Source organism: Magallana gigas, chromosome 9 (assembly GCF_963853765.1).
Source record: "Magallana gigas chromosome 9, xbMagGiga1.1, whole genome shotgun sequence".
Lineage (NCBI taxonomy): Eukaryota > Metazoa > Mollusca > Bivalvia > Ostreida > Ostreidae > Magallana > Magallana gigas.
In genome coordinates, this window is record NC_088861.1 from 7690347 (window position 1) to 7711252 (window position 20906).

Below are 20906 nucleotides of genomic sequence, written 5' to 3' on the forward strand. Positions count from 1 at the left end.
CTTGGTGCAGGGTTGCTGGTTTTGTAAGACCGGAGATGGGGGTTATAAAGAGGATATGCAAGTTGTAAAAAGGTCGGTAAAACGGATACATTTTAGGATGTTACGATGATTTATACCAAAAGTATAAGACTCATAAGCCCTTGGTCAGTTAAAATCTTCTAATCAAGTATTGATAGTTCAGACGGGTTTGTGTTTTAAGGGCGGGAGGGGAAGCCCGATCCTATGATCACAAAATGCAAAAATCAACACAAACACAAAAAATATCTTTTAAAATGTACTTATCTACTACTGGGCATGTAGCAGGAAAGCTAAATATAGGGTTGTAATAAACAAGAGACCTTCAACAAAATATTGTTAAGAAAAGGTTTTAAGAAAATTTGATGATACGAAATCATTTAAAAAATAACAACTGTTGAAGCTACATATCATGTTTTTCGGTGTGTGGCTTCATCTTTTGATGTGTATGTTTGTAAACTCATCTATTCAAATTTTTTATGAGAAGTTCTTGTATTTCAGTTTTAATATCTTTACTTTTACTCCTTTTTGAAAAAAAAAATTCTTTTTGTTTATTTATCATTGATTATAATAAATCACTGTTCTTTATGACACGAAAAAAGGGTTTGAATTATATATTTACTCTATTTTTTTTTAAACACAGTAATTATTTCATTATCATTTTGTAAATCCTTTACAGAGTTTATCTATCTATCTATCTATCTATCTATCTATCTATCTATCTATCTATCTATCTATCTATCTATCTATCTATCTATCTATCTATCTATCTATCTATCTATCATGACATATATTCATGCATATAGGTATATTCTAAACATATATTTGTAAATGTATATCTTTAAAATTTAATTTACTCCTTTTTTCTTATCCTTTAGAACCTCATGAGAATTGTGGCTACCGTCTTTATTTTACAAACGTCACTTGGTACACCGCATCCAAGATTTGCGAGGAGAAAGGGGAAATGCTGGTACTACCAGATTCAGAATTTCAACTTTATGAATACATTTTCAGTCATTTGATTGATGAACTACTTGGAGCCACATTGAATGTAGAAATGTATGTTCTATTTTTGTCAACTGAGATGCATCATGCCTCCTTTTAATCAAACTGTTTAGCTATATATATATATATATATATATATATATATATATATATATATATATATATATATATATATATATATATATATATATATATATATATATATATATATAATAACAATCAAGACATCAGGGTTTTAAACGCCATTATTACCTATCTCGTTTAATGTGAATAAATCCAACTGTGCTCATAATTTTTTCCCAAGTGTTAGGTTGTTTTTCTCTAAAGTTGACAAGATATTCAGCAGTTAATAAAAGGCCTAGGGGCCACATTGTTTCCCTCAGTAATCATAACTGAACATCTCTGCTTTATGTATAGAATACAAAACCTAGAAAATTTAGTCGAGTAGATCTTGTTTAAAAGATCTTTCTATTTCCTCACATATCAACATACTCATGATATGTTAAGGGAATAAAATGTAAAAAGATAAGATTTATTACTGTACAAAATTGACAACTTATAATATACTTTGAACGCACAATATATTTATAACCGTTCTTAATTTACAGACACATGCGACATTCACAAGTTTTTTGTTTCTTCACAAAGTATTATTTCTTTATTTCATCTTAGATCTAATCTAGGAATATGGGTTGGAGCATTTCTGCGGACTCACTCCAATGAGAGCATGGATTATCATTGTAAGTCATTATACATGTACCCCAGATCGATCCAAGACCAATCGCAACCAAGAGATGATATATTGTGTATGTTTTATCACTACTCCACTGGGAAATTTAAAACTGACAGCTGTGACAACAAGAAATCTTTTCTCTGCAAAAAACAAACAAACGGTATGAACGTTTTTGTTTTATCATTTCTTTTAACCAATGGTGTGGTTTAAATGAAGGGTGATCGTATTTAAAAAATAAGGAATCGTTGAGTATTACGAGGTGATCAATTACGATCAGGGGTTATTTTTTATGCCAATAACACTGGTTGAATTCTTTGTCTTCAATGATCGCTTTTATTTTGGGACAGTCAATAGGATTTCAGACGCGGGACCGAATCTATATGCAGGAATTCCCCCATTTTAAACATAATTAAAGCGGTAAATATGAATTTTTTATTAATAAATAAACCGGTTGGCGTTGTTAAAATAGGTGCATTGTTTAAAGTATCTAAACCCATCACCATATTTCATCGATTTACCGGTATTAAAGCACAAACGATTGAGTCCATAATATTTATTGAGTAGTATCTTTGCATTCAACAATTGTAAAGTAAAACAAGAATGATATTACATGTATATATAATTTAATATTTTAAGTAATTTTGAAATTCAACATGTTATTAAGAAATAGCGAGTGCCGAGGCGAATAAAATATTTTCAAGAAGCGTCGATGAACATACGTTTTTAATTAGGATTGAGCTGATACCATCAAAACATACTCGAAAAATAAAACATATAAAACTGTAAAGTCACACTTTAAACAAATTACATCACATCGTTAAAAAGCAAACAAGAACTTAATTTTTTTTAAAGATGAGATCAATCAATTTTATATTATATCTCAAATTTAATATAAAAACCATTACACGAATCGGAATTCAAGTTATGATGAATCCGAATTGTTGAATATTAAAAGTAAACAAAAAGGAGAAAAGATAATGCACCCCCCCCATAACATGTGCCCCATAAGTTGTTTGTCAGGTTTTAGATAAACCCGTAAGAAAAGCCCCGTCTGAAATTTCGCCATTCCATTTCTATAAGTTCGGTCATGCATAAGCAATCTTTTTTTTTTGCATAAGCAATTACGAAATCGTCTCGCAGTAATTTTAAATAAACTAAAATCGGCGGTTTTAAAATCAAAAGCTATGTCAGGCTTCATTGTCGTTAACAGGGTAATTGTAATCATTTTCGAAACCTCAAGTATCACGCCGAGATTTCGATATCTTCATCGCATTTGCTACTGCCTGCATCTCTTAATACTGAACATTTGATTTTTATCGATTACCTTAATTGGTTATTAAACCTATGCAAATATTTGTATTTCTAAGAGCATAGTAGTAGTGTTGAGCAGTATTTTGTTTCAAATTTTACAATAAGCAGTCTTATAACAGTGAACAATTATTCCCGAATCACAACAATGTATAAATCATATATACAGTACACTGAAAATAAGATAAGATCTATCATTGCATTTTTAAAGCAATGACAATGTACTGTTATGAAAAGTAGTTTTAATCGCGAAAAATATAACAGGGCGCGACATTAAAGTTCCCTTAATAACTGTAAACCAACTTTTATTCGCGTGCGAGAAAATTTTTCAAGGTTCACAAGGGTGTTGTCTGCGCGGAGATATCTTTCAGCGAACTAGCAATTCAATATCTCTGGTATATTATTGTTAAGATAATCTACACCTTAATTGCGAAAATAAATCACCCCGAGTTAAAGAAAGTTTACAATATCAAGCAAGCGCTATATGTAACTGAACCATCTCGTTTTTGTTCGTTCAAACCGTTCATAGGTGTTACCCTTACCTGTGAAGTTTGTTGTACAATTTGCAAAATATCTAGGGATGGTGTACTATTTGATATAAAAACGATATGAAAATAAATCAATCGTTTTATCTTTAAAGCAATAACAATGTACTGTACTGAAAGAGGCGTCACCAAAAACGTAAATATAAATTAAATAACGAGACAATCAAGTTCTTCTAATTGCAGTCATCCAACTTATATATATTTTCGTGCAAGGTTCGCGAGAGACTTGTCGTCACAAATGCAGTCAATATCTATATATATGTCACTTGTAAATCCTTGTTAAGAAAATTTACATACAGTGTATAAATCCTGAAATTTAGTCCCCGAGAAATAGTTTATCTAGGGTTGATTGCGAAATAAAGTTTTCTCGATTAAAATTTTAAAGTACTTTAAAATGCTAACTGAAGTATCTTGTATTTTATCGTATAAATCGTTTATAGATTAAAACGTTACCACTGCAGTTACCGTTTTACAAAAATTATCTATCTATCTATCTGCTTGTCTGTTTTATGAAATGACCAATGAACAACTTGTGCAAAACAGAACAGTTACATGTTATGATAAACAAAATACTCATGATGCGCATTAAGGGAAATAAAATGGTATTATTTCATAAAGACTTGCATTAAAGTTTATAATTTTGAACTATTAGGGTGCGATTGCAACGCTATAGGATGACGTTCACTCGAAATGAAATAAAAACTTATGATAATGAAAAAACAAATATTGTATTCTATAAACCTTTGATTGAAGTGTTATTTTTCAATTCAAGAGTCAAAGTAGATTGAAGACCTATTTTTCACCAAAAATAGTGCCCTGAACAACGGTCAATGATGTTTCTCTATAACAAACATATTGATGAATTATTAACATCTGCAATAAGATTTTCCACAAGGGAGTCGATAATTGTTTGTTTTATAAGTAAAAAAATGGCTTTTATAAAATATTTTGTCTTGGTCGTACCAAATGTAGTCTATTCCAATTTCAAACATAAAATTTCTTTATAGTTCAACAAAACACCAAGGTACAGAAATTGATCTACAACTTCTATTTGGTCAGTGTGTACATGTATATGCCATTTTTCGTTTTCATGTACTTTACCTCTGTTTCTAAATACAACAACTTTAGTTTGATCTGTACCAATGGCCAGGTCCAATTTTGAGGCATAATCATATAACATGTCTAAGATAGTTGAAGTTTATGTACAGATTCAGCAAAACTTACCATGTTATCAACATAAATTTAAGTACAAAGAATTAATTCTTATACTTTTAAAGGGACATTACCATTCTTATGAACTCAATTTCTATATGAATAATGTACAATGAAAAAAGAATGTTGGACTTGCATCAAATCAAATCTTCTCTATTTGAAGTCCTTGCATTCAGAACACTTAACGCCGTAACTTTCTCTTCGTTTTTGGATCGTGGTTATTTATGTTTCCAGATAGAGATGGTAAAACGTGGATTTGCTGGGTGATACATATCCACGACCTCCAAATAGGCTTTTATCTACACTTTTCTAAAAAAAAAAAAAGATGGTGTACAAAGTATTTTTAGTGATAGAACAGTGTCATGCTGATTTTGACAACTGGTAATTATAAAATCATGATTTTTTAAAGGATCGAAATTACAATTCCACCGCATCGCTCATTTCTGCTCTTCTGTCGGGAAAAAACGTAAGAGTCAAACGCATCCAAATGTACATATTAAATTCATGTATCTTTCGGAAGCCAACATTCAGTTAATAAAACATCATGATTCATTTATAACTTTTGGAAACATAGATCAATACGAAAACGAAAACCCATATTTCTATTCCAAAAAATGTTTTTCATTTGTTTACATTGATGTGATTTTGTTTGGCTGACATTCTCTGCATCGTTCTATTCTTATATAGAGTCCTCATTAACAGCCCTGTGCTCCGAGTATTAAGCTTTTTCGGTCCCTGTATTCCACACCGTCAATGTAAAGTTTGTTTACAATGAGTATTGCCTTTTATCCCTTTGTTCAAACCTCTTTTGTTCGTTTGGTCCACCTGGCCACTTCTAGAACCACTTCTTGAAACAGTCCGCCATTTTTACAGTCTGTTGACGGTCTTGGAGCTTTTCCGTCCGAAGAACGTCGGTATTTTCCGTCGTTTTTGTCTGATTTTGGCATAAATGCCATTCACTGACTTCAAAAATACTACACATAATTACTTTATTTACTCACACAAATCGAAGCTGGGTTTCTCGTTCCCCTCAATCCCAAGCATTTTCAAATATAAAGTGTATTTCTTTGCTTACTTTATGGAACAATTTTTAAAAAGGATAAAAAAAAAGATTTAAACTTTAAAAAAAAAAAACTTCATTTGGAAGCGTTAGAAGGATATTTAAATGTTATTGACTCTGAAAAGTAAAATGACAGCAAAATTCGTTGAGATCTTATTTATTTATAGTCAAACTGCAGATATGCACCGATACAAAGTTCAAAGGTATTCCGAAATCAGAATAACTGGTGCAAAGGTGTACAAATAAAGTTTAACAAAGAATGCAATTAAGGATGATGATTCAGAAATGTGATGAAGGTGCGTGCCTTTTTTCACATTTTGGGAGCAAAAACTGTATTTTATACTATGTATTGATAAATGCACTTATTACTCTTTATTATGAATATTCAATATCATCTATGAAATTGCAAATTACGGTCAGGAATGGTCTGCCATAAACAAGTCCATGGGAGTAATCTGGCTATAAAAAGGGGGAAATCCTTCCATATAGCCAGCTTTTCATAGGTGAAAAACTGCTACATAGCCATTCTTTCGGGTAGGGGGGGATGGTTAGGAGGAAAAGGCACCATATTGCACCAGTAGAGATCACAACAATCATTACGATTATATTGATACAAATTTATGCTTTTGCTTGCTTATATATCTTAATTCGTATTAAGGTCTATGTAATTTCATCTCCGAGATCCACCAGTCGATATGTCTTGAAGTTATTGTGTATACCGTATAGTGTATAAATCCAGTTATTTTGTTGGATTAAAATGTAAAGTTTCAAGGAGCGCTAAAAACGCCATCGCATCACCGCGTTTTTTGTAATGAGTCTGTCAGAGGTTTATGAGGCGCTATATATACTGATAATTGCTGTTGGTTCTGATATTTACTGATATTTACTGATGCTTTTGCTGTGAGCTCTGATAATTACTGATATTTACTGAGATTTACTGTTGGTACTGAGAATTGCTAATAATTACTGAGAATATTTTAAGGCCCAAAACATTGTCTTTTAATTATTAAATAACACATATTTCAGATTTAACACAATTTATTTAATTATATATTCTTATGATTTTTTTATTTGATATTTAGCTTCTTTTGAACTTCGGAAACTCACAGATCACATTTTAGACAATATTATAAAGCCGGTCAAAAATTGGTACTTAAACTTCAGGCAGACTCCACAAAAATTTTAATTTCTAAATGCGGTTGACATTTTTTTTCAACAATGAAAAACCCCATAATTCTTAACATGATTATTTTTCTTTTCAAAATAGAGAGATACCCGGTCAGGACTTTATAATGTCTTTGAGGTTTTACTTCACAGAAAGATTAGCGAGGCAGTATTTGTGTATAGTATACATACTTTCAGCAGATCAAGAGGTTTGAATATCGCAATTCAACCTTGTAAATTGTCAGTCTGGCACCTTGTGTATGACATTACGTAATATCCGTATACAGGAATCCATGATCTTGAGAATATTTATTCAAAAAGAAAAGTATTATTTTTATTGACAACAATATAAATAACGTATTAGAATGATTTTCATATTCATCATCTTATTTGTTCCGCATTCAATTGATTCAAAAAAAGTTGGATAAATAATGGCATAACGGCATTAGCACGATCGATAAAGTTCTATTTCAGCATCACAACCGCCATTTCAAACTGTTAACTTTTCTAAGACTACAAAGAACACCAGCTTAATATAGTGAAAAAGTGTTACGGCTTATCATGCTTTAATTCTCTCTCTCTCTCTCTCTCTCTCTCTCTCTCTCTCTCTCTCTCTCTCTCAGAGATATCTATTATAACGTTTTTTGAGGCGTCAATGCAGAAAGGCATAAGCATGATTATGTCCCATTACAGTATCATAACGACCGATTGCAACAGCGATTTGATTGAAAACCCCTCTCTCTCTCTCTCTCTCTCTCTCTCTCTCTCTCTCTCATTAATACTTTAGTCATGCACTTGTATGCGGTTATATGACCAGCGGCTATATAATTTTGAAAATAAGACACACAATTTAACTGATTTTCCTTAATCTATGAACGCTAAGATATTTAATCTCCACGCCTAAAAGCAAGCAGAAAAAAATATTTTGTATGTCTGGGATTAAGAAAAACCTCAGAACTAACAGAGAGCACTCAGACTATACACACCACAGGGTGACCACGGCAAGGTGTGAAAATTGACCACCTGTGTATATGTCTGGCAGTCGCTGAAAAAATTCTTTTGTATGTCTGGGATCAAGAAAACCCTCAGAACTAACAGACAGCGCTCAGAATATATACACGACAGGGTGGCCGTGGCAAGGTGTGAAAATTGACCATGTCTTGCAGCCTCAAAATAAACAAATATAAATGGCCGGGAAATACAATGTGAAACAAAAGTGTTTGATTTTATTTTGAAAACAAAATTAGTGATTATGGCCGGGATAAAAACATCTTAAGTTTATAATTATAAATATTTAACACGGTTCAATTAAAGAGTTGATCGCTCAAAATTTAGAATCATTAACTAGATGTTTATCAATTACATAAAGTGGTTAAAATCTTTTTTTTTTTTACAATGGATTGTTCTATATATACAATGTAACACTGTAGTATCGAGTGGATTGGCGCACGGGGATGGGATATATAGCAATTCTGCAATTTCTACATTCATTTATTTATGTGCTGAATTGTGTTAATCAGCTAAAATAAAACTTAGAACAAGAACAAATAGAAAAATATGCATTGAAATAAATAAGCAGATTATAAGAAGAACTAGATTCGATCTCGTTGCGAGCAACGAGTGGGTCTTCCGTTCGATTTTTTAATAGATTAGATTAAACTTATCAATTCAAAGATAAAATCGTAGATCTAAGCGAAAAATAGAGAAAAAAAATTTGCGGCACTCGAGGCTTGAACCCGGGTCGTCTGGGCCATGTCCACGACTATATCGACTGAGCTACTCGGACTCTCGCTTCAGAACTTTGACGCTTAATTTCTCGAGAACGCCTTGATCGATTTTGAAACAAATTACATATTCTGAATCAGTAAAAGGGTCACTATCATCTTATTGGAAAAAATATATAAAAATAAAAAGTTGAAAATTTTCATTTTTTAAATTTGCTTCCGGTGACGACCGGAAGTGACGGCCAATATTCTCGTGACCGAGGTACACGAGGATATTGCTAGATCTATCATCTCTGAAAATTTCAGATCTCTATCTTTACTCGTTTTTGAGAAACATCGCCGACAAAATTGACTTTTAAAAATCGTAAAACGACGATAACTTCCGACCGGAAGTGAACTTTTGAAAATTATTCCGGCGGTATAAAATTCATATGACTAGGCATCAGCCCTGAAAATTTGAAGGAAATCGAACGAGTCATCTCCGAGAAATCGCCTGCACAAAATTTGTAAGACAAAAAAAGAATAATAAGAAAAGTGAAAAAGAAACATTACAATAATAGAAGGGTCTTCCGCTGAAGACGGAAGACCCTAACTAGATTCGATCTCGTTGCGAGCAACGAGTAGGTCTTCCGTCCGATTTTTGAATAGATTAGATTAAACTTATCAATTTAAAGATAAAATCGTAGATCCAAGCGAAAAAAGGAGAAAAAAATTTTGCGGCACTCGAGGCTTGAACCCGGGTCGCCTGGGCCATGTCCACGACTATAACGACTGAGCTACTCGGACTCTCGCTTCAGAACTTTGACGCTTAATTTCTCGAGAATGCCTTGATCGATTTTAAAACTAATTACATATTCTTAATCAGTAAAAGGGTCACTATAAGGTGTAAAAATTTCAAAGAAAAATATTAGAAAATAAAAAAGTTGAAAAATTCAATTTTTTTTAATTCCTTCCAGAGAAAACCAAAAGTGACGGCGGACATTTTTTAGACAATAGTGCACCAGAAAAACGTTAAATCTATCATCTCTAAAAATTTCAGCTCTATATCTTCAGTCGTTTTTGAGAAACGTCGCAGACAAATTTGACTTTAAAAAAATCGTTTAATGACGATAACTTCCGACCGGAAGTAAATTTTAAAAAACCGTTCCGGCGGTACAAACTTCAGTTGACAAGGCACCATCCCTGAAAATTTGACTGAAATCAAGCAAGCCATCTCCGAGAAATCGCCTGCACAAAATCGGTAAGAAAAAAAAAAGAATAAGAATAACTAGATTCGATCTCGTTGCGAGCAACGAGTGGGTCTTCCGTGAGATTTTTGAGTAGAGAAGACGACTTTTAACACGAAATTGTTATTCTATCCAAAAAAATAGGAACATTTTTTTTCGGCAGTCGGGGCTTGAACCCGGGTCGCCTGGGCCATGTCCACGACTATATCAACTGAGCTACTCGGGCTCTCGCTTCAGGACTTTGACGCTTAATTTCTCGAGAACGCCTTGATCGATTTTAAAACAAATTACATATTCTGAATCAGTAAGAGGGTCACTATCAACTGTTAAAATATAAAAAAGAAATATTAAAAAATAAAAAAGTCGAAAAATTCAATTTTTCAATTTTTTTTCCTATGACAAAAAGAAGTGACGGCGGACACTTTCTTGAGTGTGTTGCGCCAGAAAAACAGTAGGTCTATCATCTCTGAAAATTTCAGCCTTATATCTTTACCCATTTTTGAAAAACCTGTCAGACAAAATTGACTTTTAAAAATCGTAAAATGACGATAACTTCCGAACAGAAGTGAATTTCTCAAAAATTTTCCGGCGGTACAAACTTCAGACTGCGGGGCATCTTTACTGAAAATTTAAAAGAAATCGAACGAGTAATCGCCGAGAAATCTTCTGCACAAAATGTGTAAGGAAAAAAAGAATAATAATAATAATAATAATAATAGAATTGAAAAAGAAACCGAAGAATAATAGAAGGGTCTTCCGCTGAAGACGGAAGACCCTAATAATCAAATCTAATTTTTGTGGTTGTAAAAAAGAAGTTACTGTTGATAAAACTTTAGCTAGATCTTACATATTTCTTTTTAAAAAATGCCCGGTATTTGTTTACCGATAATTTTAAATAAATATAATTTGCATGTTACAGTAATTAGAATTAATCTCTTAAAAATCCCCTGCCTGTAATTCTCAGTAATTATCAGCAATTCTCAGTACCAACAGTAAATCTCAGTAAATATCAGTAATTATCAGAGCTCACAGCAAAAGCATCAGTAAATATCAGAACCAACAGCAATTATCAGTAACAGCAGTAAAATTATCAGTAAATATCAGCAATTCTCAGCCCTAACAGTACAATATCAGTAAATATCAGAAACTATCAGTAAAAAATGGCACTTTCAGTACTTTTTAGAGCATATATGTGAACCGAAAACCCATTATGGCTGGTGAAGATGTGTCGTTGAAATTGTATATCTTCTATTGATTTAAAAACTTGGTATTTTAATCATGAACTTCATCAAAACATCTATTTTGATTTTCTTTAATCATTGAATCGCGTTTCATGGCTATAACCACACTCATAATTTTCATTTTATTGATTAAAAGCCCTCCAAGTGAACATATTTTTACACAATCAGGGCAAATACACTCCGGGTTTTAATATAAAGGGGGAAATAGATAGATGGCTATGAAAGTCACTTAGATTCTCAAAACATACAGTAAAATCACTAATCTAATTGTTTTTGCTGTTTGAGATAATTCATAAATTTAACTATTATATAACCATTATATAAGAGATAATAAGACATGTACTTGTAGGAAAGAACATGTACGGATTATCTTTATTTAGAATAGATTGATGTCGCTAGATTACAGGTTTTCAGATCCATGGTTTGAACGATTTATCCTCTGTAACTTTTATTGAATATGATTCATTGGTGTTATTGTGTTTGAAGATGTTTTTATTTTATAGGGGAAACGCCAGACTGCATGATGACATCAAACAGAAATGTTATCAATAACAGCGGCAAATACGTTTTGTGCCAACGGAATGAAAATGAAAAAGGCCAAACTATACCATACTTTGCTATATATGAAAATGACACGTACTTTACAAAACACAGTTTTCAACCCCGAGAAAACTGTGAAAATAACCAGAAACCGTACATTGAAAGCCCGGTACTAAGACACGTTAGTAAGTATTTCTCCCTGTTCTTCAGGGAAAACTTAACAAAGCTGCCTTAATGTAATATGATATAAAATAGATAAAAATAATAAATTAGCCGTGCGATTAGTATACTAGTATAAGATTTAACCACTCACAACCTATAAGATAAGATTAATGTTTCAGACGTGTAATCTTTTTATTTCTAATATTGGCAATTTGTATTTATGTGTACTATATGCTGAACCATTAATTTTTAAGGAAACGTATTTATAAATACCTTGAACATAGTCTGATTTTAACTAGTACAAATAATTTAGATATATTTTGTAGCCGTATGTATTCCTACGCCAGAGTTCAATTAAGTCTCGTTCAACCAGAAGCTCGGCTGTATCTGTAAATCTCAGACGAACAGAGAGTCTATCTTGGTAGTCAAAGATTAACGGAGACAGTCGAGCTTCTGGTTGAACGGGACAGAGTTCAATATTGCTTGGATCCAGATATCCACGGCAACCAGTATTTTCTGATTTGAACTGGTTATAGGTATTTAAACAAATTAATCAATTTTTCAAACTAAATTACATTAAAGTTTACAAACAATTTAAACTATTTTATTTGGTTCAAAGGAATACATAAGTTTGAATATGATGAACCATCGTCAGGGGTACTTAACTGAAGATTTTGGTTTTTTTTAAAGGTACATTTTGGTATTTGCCGGATCCTCCGATGTACGTTCCTGATAAACCAATATCCAAATCGTGTCCCGGTAGGTTTTAGCATTGTTTTGCATTGGACAAACAGGTTACGGCGATAAAGTAAGGCATTAACATGTATCCGAGTATCATTCAAACAATGAGAGAGCTGACACAGCACTTATAGATGTAGTCGTAAATTATGCATTGAGAATTGCATCTTGAATGTTGAAACGAGGTCACTTGATGCCTACTCTGATAAGCTTTGCTGTTGTTCCAAAGGAAGGAAAAAAAACCCAAAAAGTAATTTTGTTACCGAATGAAAAAAGAAAAAAACATATGGAAATTAAATAACTTAATATTCAGTAACAATTGAAAATGAGTAGATTAACCAAATAATAAGCTCAAATATTCTTTTGTATGGAATCCGGATAGGGCCATAGAGTTCACTTCGCATCATCGCACCATCGACGTGTGAGTCGATAATGCGATGGTGCAATAGTGCGATGACGATGATGCGATGGTGCAATAGCGCGATGACGATGATGCGATGGCGCGACAATGCGATGCAATAGTGCGAAGACACGATAAAGCGGTATCGCGATGCTACAATGGCGATAACGCAATGATGCGATAGCGGTGACACATTGGCGCGATAGCGATGATGCGATGCGCTATCGCGTCATCATTAGTTCTTTATCGCGTCATCCTAATCGTATCATCGCATCATCGCTCTATCGACTTTTTCCAAAAAGGATAACATTCCCAGCAGCCATTGCACAACATGGCGGTTGATGACGAAGAGATTCTAGAATATATTATTAAGGCATAGGATTTAAGATGAAATTTTATTACGAACACAGCAACGTGCGGATGTTTGTGTTTGTTGATGTATAAATATAAACCCTGCAAATATATCATAAGAAAAATAACTATTAGTAATTAACTTGTACATACTTTCCATCTAAATCTAAATGAAGGTATAATACTATTGCAATATCATAATTCATATTACATACACAAGTCATTTAATATTTAAAGGGAGGTAACTCTAACAATTACAATGAAGATAGAACACGTAATCCTCCCTTAATTGTCATGACAATAAGTACCGGTTCTAAATAATAAATACACACTCTTTATCAAATCTAATAGCTCACTAGTATATCGGAATTGAATTTTATTTCGCTCAATATATGGAGCGTGTGTGTTTGTTTTTAATTGATTTAATTGTGAATTATCACCCTCCCTGTTTAAATCCATGGCTTGATGACGTGGTCTTCTCTAATTGCATTTTTTCTTTGTTTATTTACCTACAATTTAAATATTTATATTGTTAGCTAGACGGACAAGGCTTATTTGTAATACCTTATTATTATTATTAGGATATTCAAGTTTATCAACCTAATAACGTCAATTTCTCATATGAAATCCGTACATATATTCACTGCCTGTTGTGTTTTCTCTTTTCAATGGCGAATGAACAAAACAGTCGATAGAGCAATGGCACGATGGCACATTGACGATGACACGATAAAGAACTGAAGTATCGATGACGCGATAAAGCATAGCATCATCGCTATGGCACCATCGCGTCATCGCCATCGCACCATCCCGTTATCGCTATCGTATCATCGTGTCGTCGCGCTATCGTTTTATTGTGCCATTGCACCATCGTCATCGTATTGTCGCGCCATCGCATCATCGCCATCGCACTATCGCATCATCGTCATCGCACCATCGCACTTTTGACTCAAACATCGATGGTGCGATTTTGCGATAGTGAACTACATGGCCCTATCCGGTTTCCATACTTTTGTGACAAGGCATTCATTGCGAGCATTGTTATAATTACAAGCATCTTTTTTATTGTGGAGGGTTTGAATGCGTCCTGGTGCATGGTATCAACTTGGAATTGATAAAAAAAATTAATATCAGCTACTGAATTAATATAACTGTATTAAACCAAAAAATCTATTTTTTTTATTTTAACAAATTGCATATTTGTTAGATCGCGCCACAGATCACAAAACAACTCGCACTTTTGTTCTAATATATGCTTTTACAATATACATATTCCATATTATTTTCTGTATTTGAATAAAAACTATCAACATTTTCAAAACATATCAAATGCAGTAAGGAGAAGGAAGGAATATTTCATAGAAACTCTTATCGTCCTGTAATTGTTTTCTTTAATATTTGAAAGAACTCTTTAAATGAAAAGTTATTTTCAGTTATTTGTTTTTCTTTGAAAACTTCACAATCTTTTGATTCACTTGATCATTACCCAAACTTATTTATATTTTACTTCAGAGCTGCAAGAGAAAATTGAAATTAGGAAGAAAAATTTGACTGTCCTTAGAAAAGAGACAAATAAGTACCAACGGACGCTGATCAGTGCCCCCGATGACAGGCCAACCTCTAAATACATGGGGGTGACTGGAGCTTTATTCATCTCTCTCGTCGCTGGGATAATTGTCTGTATTGACCTTACGAACTTTTGCAAAATATTTAAACCTGTACGTGTCAAAGTTGAATAACGATGAGAATGAAGTTCGTTGTCCTTTTATCAGGGTATATATGCTGCAGATGTGCAGCAGGTTTATTGTAAGACAACTTTCTCGTTTGCAGATAATTACGTTTAGCAGCAATCTAGCCGAAAACATTTCAGTAGTTGCGGCACGTTTGCCGAAATTCACTCAGGAAATTTGCCTGAAGACATTTTCTGAAAAGGGGTTCTAGAAAAACAGACAAAAGTTTTAAATTGAATATGATAAAAACACTGTTACATTTTTTACACTTATGCTAGATTTATTGCGCGTACACGTACGTTTTTACTCTAAACAGGGACTGACAAGTGAGTAATTGATGCCGTCGACTTAGTGTTGGCATTTTGTTTAGGATTAAGATTACTCATAATTTTGATGATTTTAAAGTTAATTTGCGTGAGTTAAACAGCTTAAAATTATTTGAATATCTTTTATTTTTTTAAATATTGACATAACATTTAACATTTCTTCTATATAAAGAAATTATGTTTCTCTATAAACTGAAATGAGTCAAAAAAGAGAAAAGTTATTTTTGTCTCCTTTTTTTGAACTTGAAATATTTTCGCACCACTAAAAAAAAGCGAAGTTTTTACCCCTTTTTGTCAATAAAATTCTGCATTTTTTTGTCGATTTCATCTTACTAATTTCTTTAGATAAGTGTATCACATGCAGTGCGCAAATACATATACTTAAAAAATTATCCATAACATTTTAGGCAGCATATCTCAAGAGTTTAATAATCAACATCTGTGTATTTTTCACATGTTTCACTTAATATCAGTTAATATCACTTATGTAATCAACTTATAAAATGATTTTACCCTGTATTGACGTCACAATGAATTGTACGTATTTCTACTGAATTAGTGTCCTGGGTTTTGCATAGAAATCCTATAAAATAGGGATTAAATCATTAAAATAGAATTAAAACGTGATGAAAAAATCCAACTCGTTGAGTGATTGCTATCTCCTTGCTTGGGGATAGAAAACACAACTCATTTGAATTGAAATCACGAACTATCACTAATGATCACAAATAATGATGGATCCTATATTTACATGATTGTACATATCCCTTTGCGACAATATTCGGTTGTTATTTCACACAATTTTCGGTTAACCATAGTTATTATGACGTTGATATCGGTATTGGTTGTTCATACATGTATGTCCGAGTATGACGTCAAATAATTAATTCAAATATTAAAACAAGTTTATAGATTTGTTTACAATAATTATTTATCACATGAAGTTTTTCATTGTATAATGATAAAACCATTACATTGAAGTTTTTTTTTTATATTGCATCATATATGTATATAAGCCTTTGGTTGCTGTTTGTCTTAGCCCTCGTGAATCCCGGCCAATAAGTGGACGGTTTTTGCAGTCTTGGTTAACGTCAACTTTAAATTTCTTTTTTCCAAGCTGTCTCACTAGTTGTCAATCTTTATCTCTTTAAATGATAAATAGTTATTCAGGAATGGGGTTACGTGGTATATTTCTGTGAAGAGAAAATATTAAATGTTGTGATCCTATTTTGCAGGTATAAATCATCCAGATACTAGTTTGTACATATTTTAAGACATCACGATAACAAAAGAAAACTGACATGATTAATCAGAAAATGTTGATTTAACAAATGTTGACCTCTTCCCGAGATTGTGTTCAACAATGAAAATTTAGCTTTGCAAGGGAAACTTTATGTTCACTCTTATCTTAGAACAACTTTTATATGCGCTTCATTTTATAATTACATTTTAAGGAACAATTTTAATTATGTTCCTATTTCGTTTAAGACTAAGCCGACTGCAACTAGGTTTTTGGTGTTATATATCGAAAAATAAAACATCTTTAGAAAAAAATGGCATTTAATGAAGTAAATAACGGAATGTAAAAAATATACATCATCAAGAGGGTCAGCATAGACCAGGAACAATTTACTTCTGTGTAAAATGTGTAAAGGCAGTATATTATGCATTAGCTGAGCACCAACAGTAAAAAAAAAAAATTAAATCAAGACAATTTAATGATATTTTCAAGCTCCCATTTCGTCGACATTTTGAACTAAATAAACTCACAAAATTTTAGTTACTGACCACAAATTTTTGACTGTACCCTCAAGAGAAATAATTTTTTGAGGTAGTGCAATTTTGAAAACGGATATAAATGTAAAAAATTGAATACGTATTTTTGTTGTTGTTTTTATGTCCATGCAAAAGTGTTAATATTGGTATCATTAACTATTGCGTACTTTTTAGTGTTTAAGGTCAAGATCTAGTAAATGAAAAGTGCCTACAAGATAAAAAAAAATTCAAAATATAAATTCTTTCAATGATGCCTCATGACAATAGCGTTGTTTCATGGGGTGTACATGGGCATAAATTTGTTTTAAACAACCATTTTCCATGAAATATGAAGGATAAAAGTAACACATCTCGGAGTTTTGTCCATTTTTGACTAATGAAATATATCTAGAATGCGTACAGTCTCTCCAAAAACGGCATTTAACAAGCTATTGATCTCCTCTTTAAAATCATGTCAAATTGAATATAGGTACCGGGATTACTTTTCCCGTTATTAAATATAGAATTTGAAAAAATTGTTTTATTTTCTATATAGTTCATTTGAAGCCGTAAAATACGGAAAAAGATTCATCAAATCAATTATGACGTCATTATGGTTCTAGCACCAAAAGGACAGTCCGGATTTATTTACTAGATCTTGACCCTAAGCCTTCGGCGTTTTATTTGTACTATTATGAATGTAATATCACGCATTAATTTTTCTCTTCTCTATTGACAAACTGTTACATTGTACTGGCTGTTGTCTAACTTTCGAGGACTGTCCAATAATTTCTTAGACAAGCCATGTTATTCAGTTAACTAAAGATGCTGAAAATAAAAATAATCTGTGGAGAGTTTTTTTCCCTTTGTTCGTAATGAATTGTTAGTTTGACAAATTCAAAAAAGAAATTCATGTAACTTTCTCAGTTGTAAATACTTTTTAAATACTTTTTAGCAATCATTTTTCAAATTAATGTAATATATCTTGTTTCTTATCCTTTTCTTTGATTGTTAATTGTTGTGGAAGATTCTATCCCCTTTTTAGCTCACTAGGCCAAAGGTTCAAGTGAGCTTTTCTGATTAAAATTTGTCCGTTGTCTGTCGTAGTCGTCGTCAGTGTCATTGTTGCCGTTGTCGTAAAATTTTCACATTTTCATGTTCTTTTCCAGAACCACTGGGCTAATTTTAACCAAACTCTGCAAAAAGAATCTTTGGGGAAGGGCTTTCACATGTGTCTAAATGAAGGGCCAGGTCTCCAAAAGGGAGATAATTGCGAATGAGTAAAAAAGGATGGGGTACTTATGTTTTCTAAAGAACCAAACTGTCTTTAAAATTCAAACTTAAACTTTAGTTTTCTGATATATGATATGTTTATTTTTTTTAATCATGACCCCAAAGGCTCAGGAAGAAACAATTACAAGGCTTCAAAGTTTATATTAGAAATAAGTAGAAAATAACACTCAAATAATTCTACTGAAAAACTGAAATGCTATAATCTGTGCAAATATTATAGACAAAAGCTATTGTACCAATTCTATGTTTCGTATATTACATTCATCACTATGGGTTTATCAGAATGGTGGGGGGGGGGGGGTGAATTATAATATTATATTTAAGACATTGGGGTTAAGGAAACAAGGCACATGACTGTAAGTTAGGTTTGTAATTATTTTTCAATAGTATCAATATCTCTTTTTTAATTAATTCATAAATCGGTTGAAAAAGTAATAAAACATACACATTTTTCTTCATACTGAAGCCAAATTAAAGTCGGGATTAAGAAACACAAATGCATTAACAAACAATTACATGTATGGGTTCCAAAAGGGTCAACGTCCAAAAAAATACAATAAATGTCAAGCACAGTCTCAGTCTGATAAATGCAGCTGATTACAAGACTTTAAATCTTTGTATCAGAATTTGCTGCTTTGATTAGAGTTATGGCCGATGTTACCCAGATGAGCGATGTGGCCTATTGACTTCTTATTTCACGTAATTTTATGATCGCTTAATATGTACTTGTATTTCTGGATTGTGTTAATAAAATTTGCAAAAAAGTACATTTTTCTTTGTTGTAAAAATCATACAATTATGTATGAATTGCAAATTAAAGTTTGGTTGTTAAAGGACAAAGGAAGGAAGATTAATATTTCTTAAAATCTCTAGTTTCATTAAAAATTAAGTAGAATCCTTCTACGAGCAATGAATGCGATAAAGACCATAGCTTATAACTGGTTTCCCTGACACTATGCGGAAAACTCATTGACTTCCCCTGCATGAAACATCAGGTCATCGTAGGTTTACCCCAGAGCCCATTTGTAACTGGATGAACTAACACAATAAAAGTAAAGTGTCTCGTCTAAGGAAAAAACACAGAACATGAAGTCATGTGCATTCAAAGAATGATATAAAGTATATCATAAACTCTAATTTAGTGGGTTTTTTTAATAAGCATCTTAAGTGTATAATACATTTTGTGTGTCAAATAGGTAAAAGGAAAAACCATTAATTCTTTGTATTCCCTCTCCCTTTTAGAAGATGACACCAAATTTATTTAACTGAGTATTCGATATATACAGTGTAGTGACAGACTGATAGGAAGAATGATAATTAAGCATTGAATCATTATTTTTTGAAAGATATTGTCTCATAACTGCAGCGATGTGTGCATACAAATTGAAAATTAGTATGCACACACTGCTGCAGTTACGAGACTATATCTTTCAAAAAATAATGATTTAATGCTTATATTTACATTTTTTTAACTGCTGGCCTTGTCTGCAAATGTGATTTATAGGTCAAAATTTCTATTTTATCCTAAGGGTAACTTCAAATTAATGGAAGAGCCACTGTAACAGCTGCAAGCGTGAACTTTGATTCTCGCTTGTGATGTTGTATTTTACAGCGTTCAACGTTTGTGACGTCATAATAAAACTCGTCATTTAAACCTTTGAGTACCTTGTGTATGTTACGGTATCATAACTGCAGTACCTTTTCACACACTTAACATGCAAAAAATATTTGGAATGTAAATATTGAATGATGAGTACTTTTGTATTGAAGACAACTATTTTTATGATGGTCACTATTGAATATTAACCACTATTTCATGATTACAACTATTGAATGACCATTTCAATTGTGGCCGATAATGAATTCAAATTCATCACCCAATTGCAATTAGAATTGAAATATCGACTGCGTTATTGTTCAAAAATGTTTGATTGTGATTGAGAATGCGAACACATCTGCGCAATAAATAAAAAAAAATGTTTTTTGTACTTGTGAGAGCTCTTTTATAAAATATTTTGTTTACTTGATTTGGCTTTTTTAGTGTAATCACACTTTCAAGCACTTCAGTATCCTTGCACTATTCGAGTTTTCCTCACATAAACATATATATAAGCCTTACTTTCTTTTGGAGTCGTCTTTTCGTATTCCGTGATTGCAGTGTAAGCATATTCAGTGAATCCATTTCTAACAAAATTAATATTAAAACATATTTGCATCTTTCAAAGTTGATATGCAAACAAAAACTCCTATGATTATGCTATGCTTCGTTATTTCATATACACATTCAGTTTGGTAGAGGGGAAAAAATATTCGAAATCTTAAATATAACAATGCATGTTATTGATATATTTCAATAATTTGGAAATATATCGCATCGG

The 20906-nt window shown here is 32.3% G+C and overlaps 1 protein-coding gene across 1 annotated transcript in view; it reads left to right on the top strand.

Moving 5' to 3' along the window:
* Positions 1-19259, top strand: part of LOC117691060 (uncharacterized) — a 32753-nt gene extending 13494 nt beyond the window's left edge. Inside the window, exons 3-7 of the mRNA XM_034476116.2 lie at positions 894-1074; positions 1693-1913; positions 11737-11958; positions 12626-12694; positions 14937-19259. Of these exons, the coding sequence (XP_034332007.2) occupies positions 894-1074; positions 1693-1913; positions 11737-11958; positions 12626-12694; positions 14937-15163 (920 nt within the window). The 3' untranslated portion in view covers positions 15164-19259. The remainder of the gene's footprint in view (positions 1-893; positions 1075-1692; positions 1914-11736; positions 11959-12625; positions 12695-14936) is intronic.
* The last annotated feature ends 1647 nt before the right edge of the window (positions 19260-20906 follow it).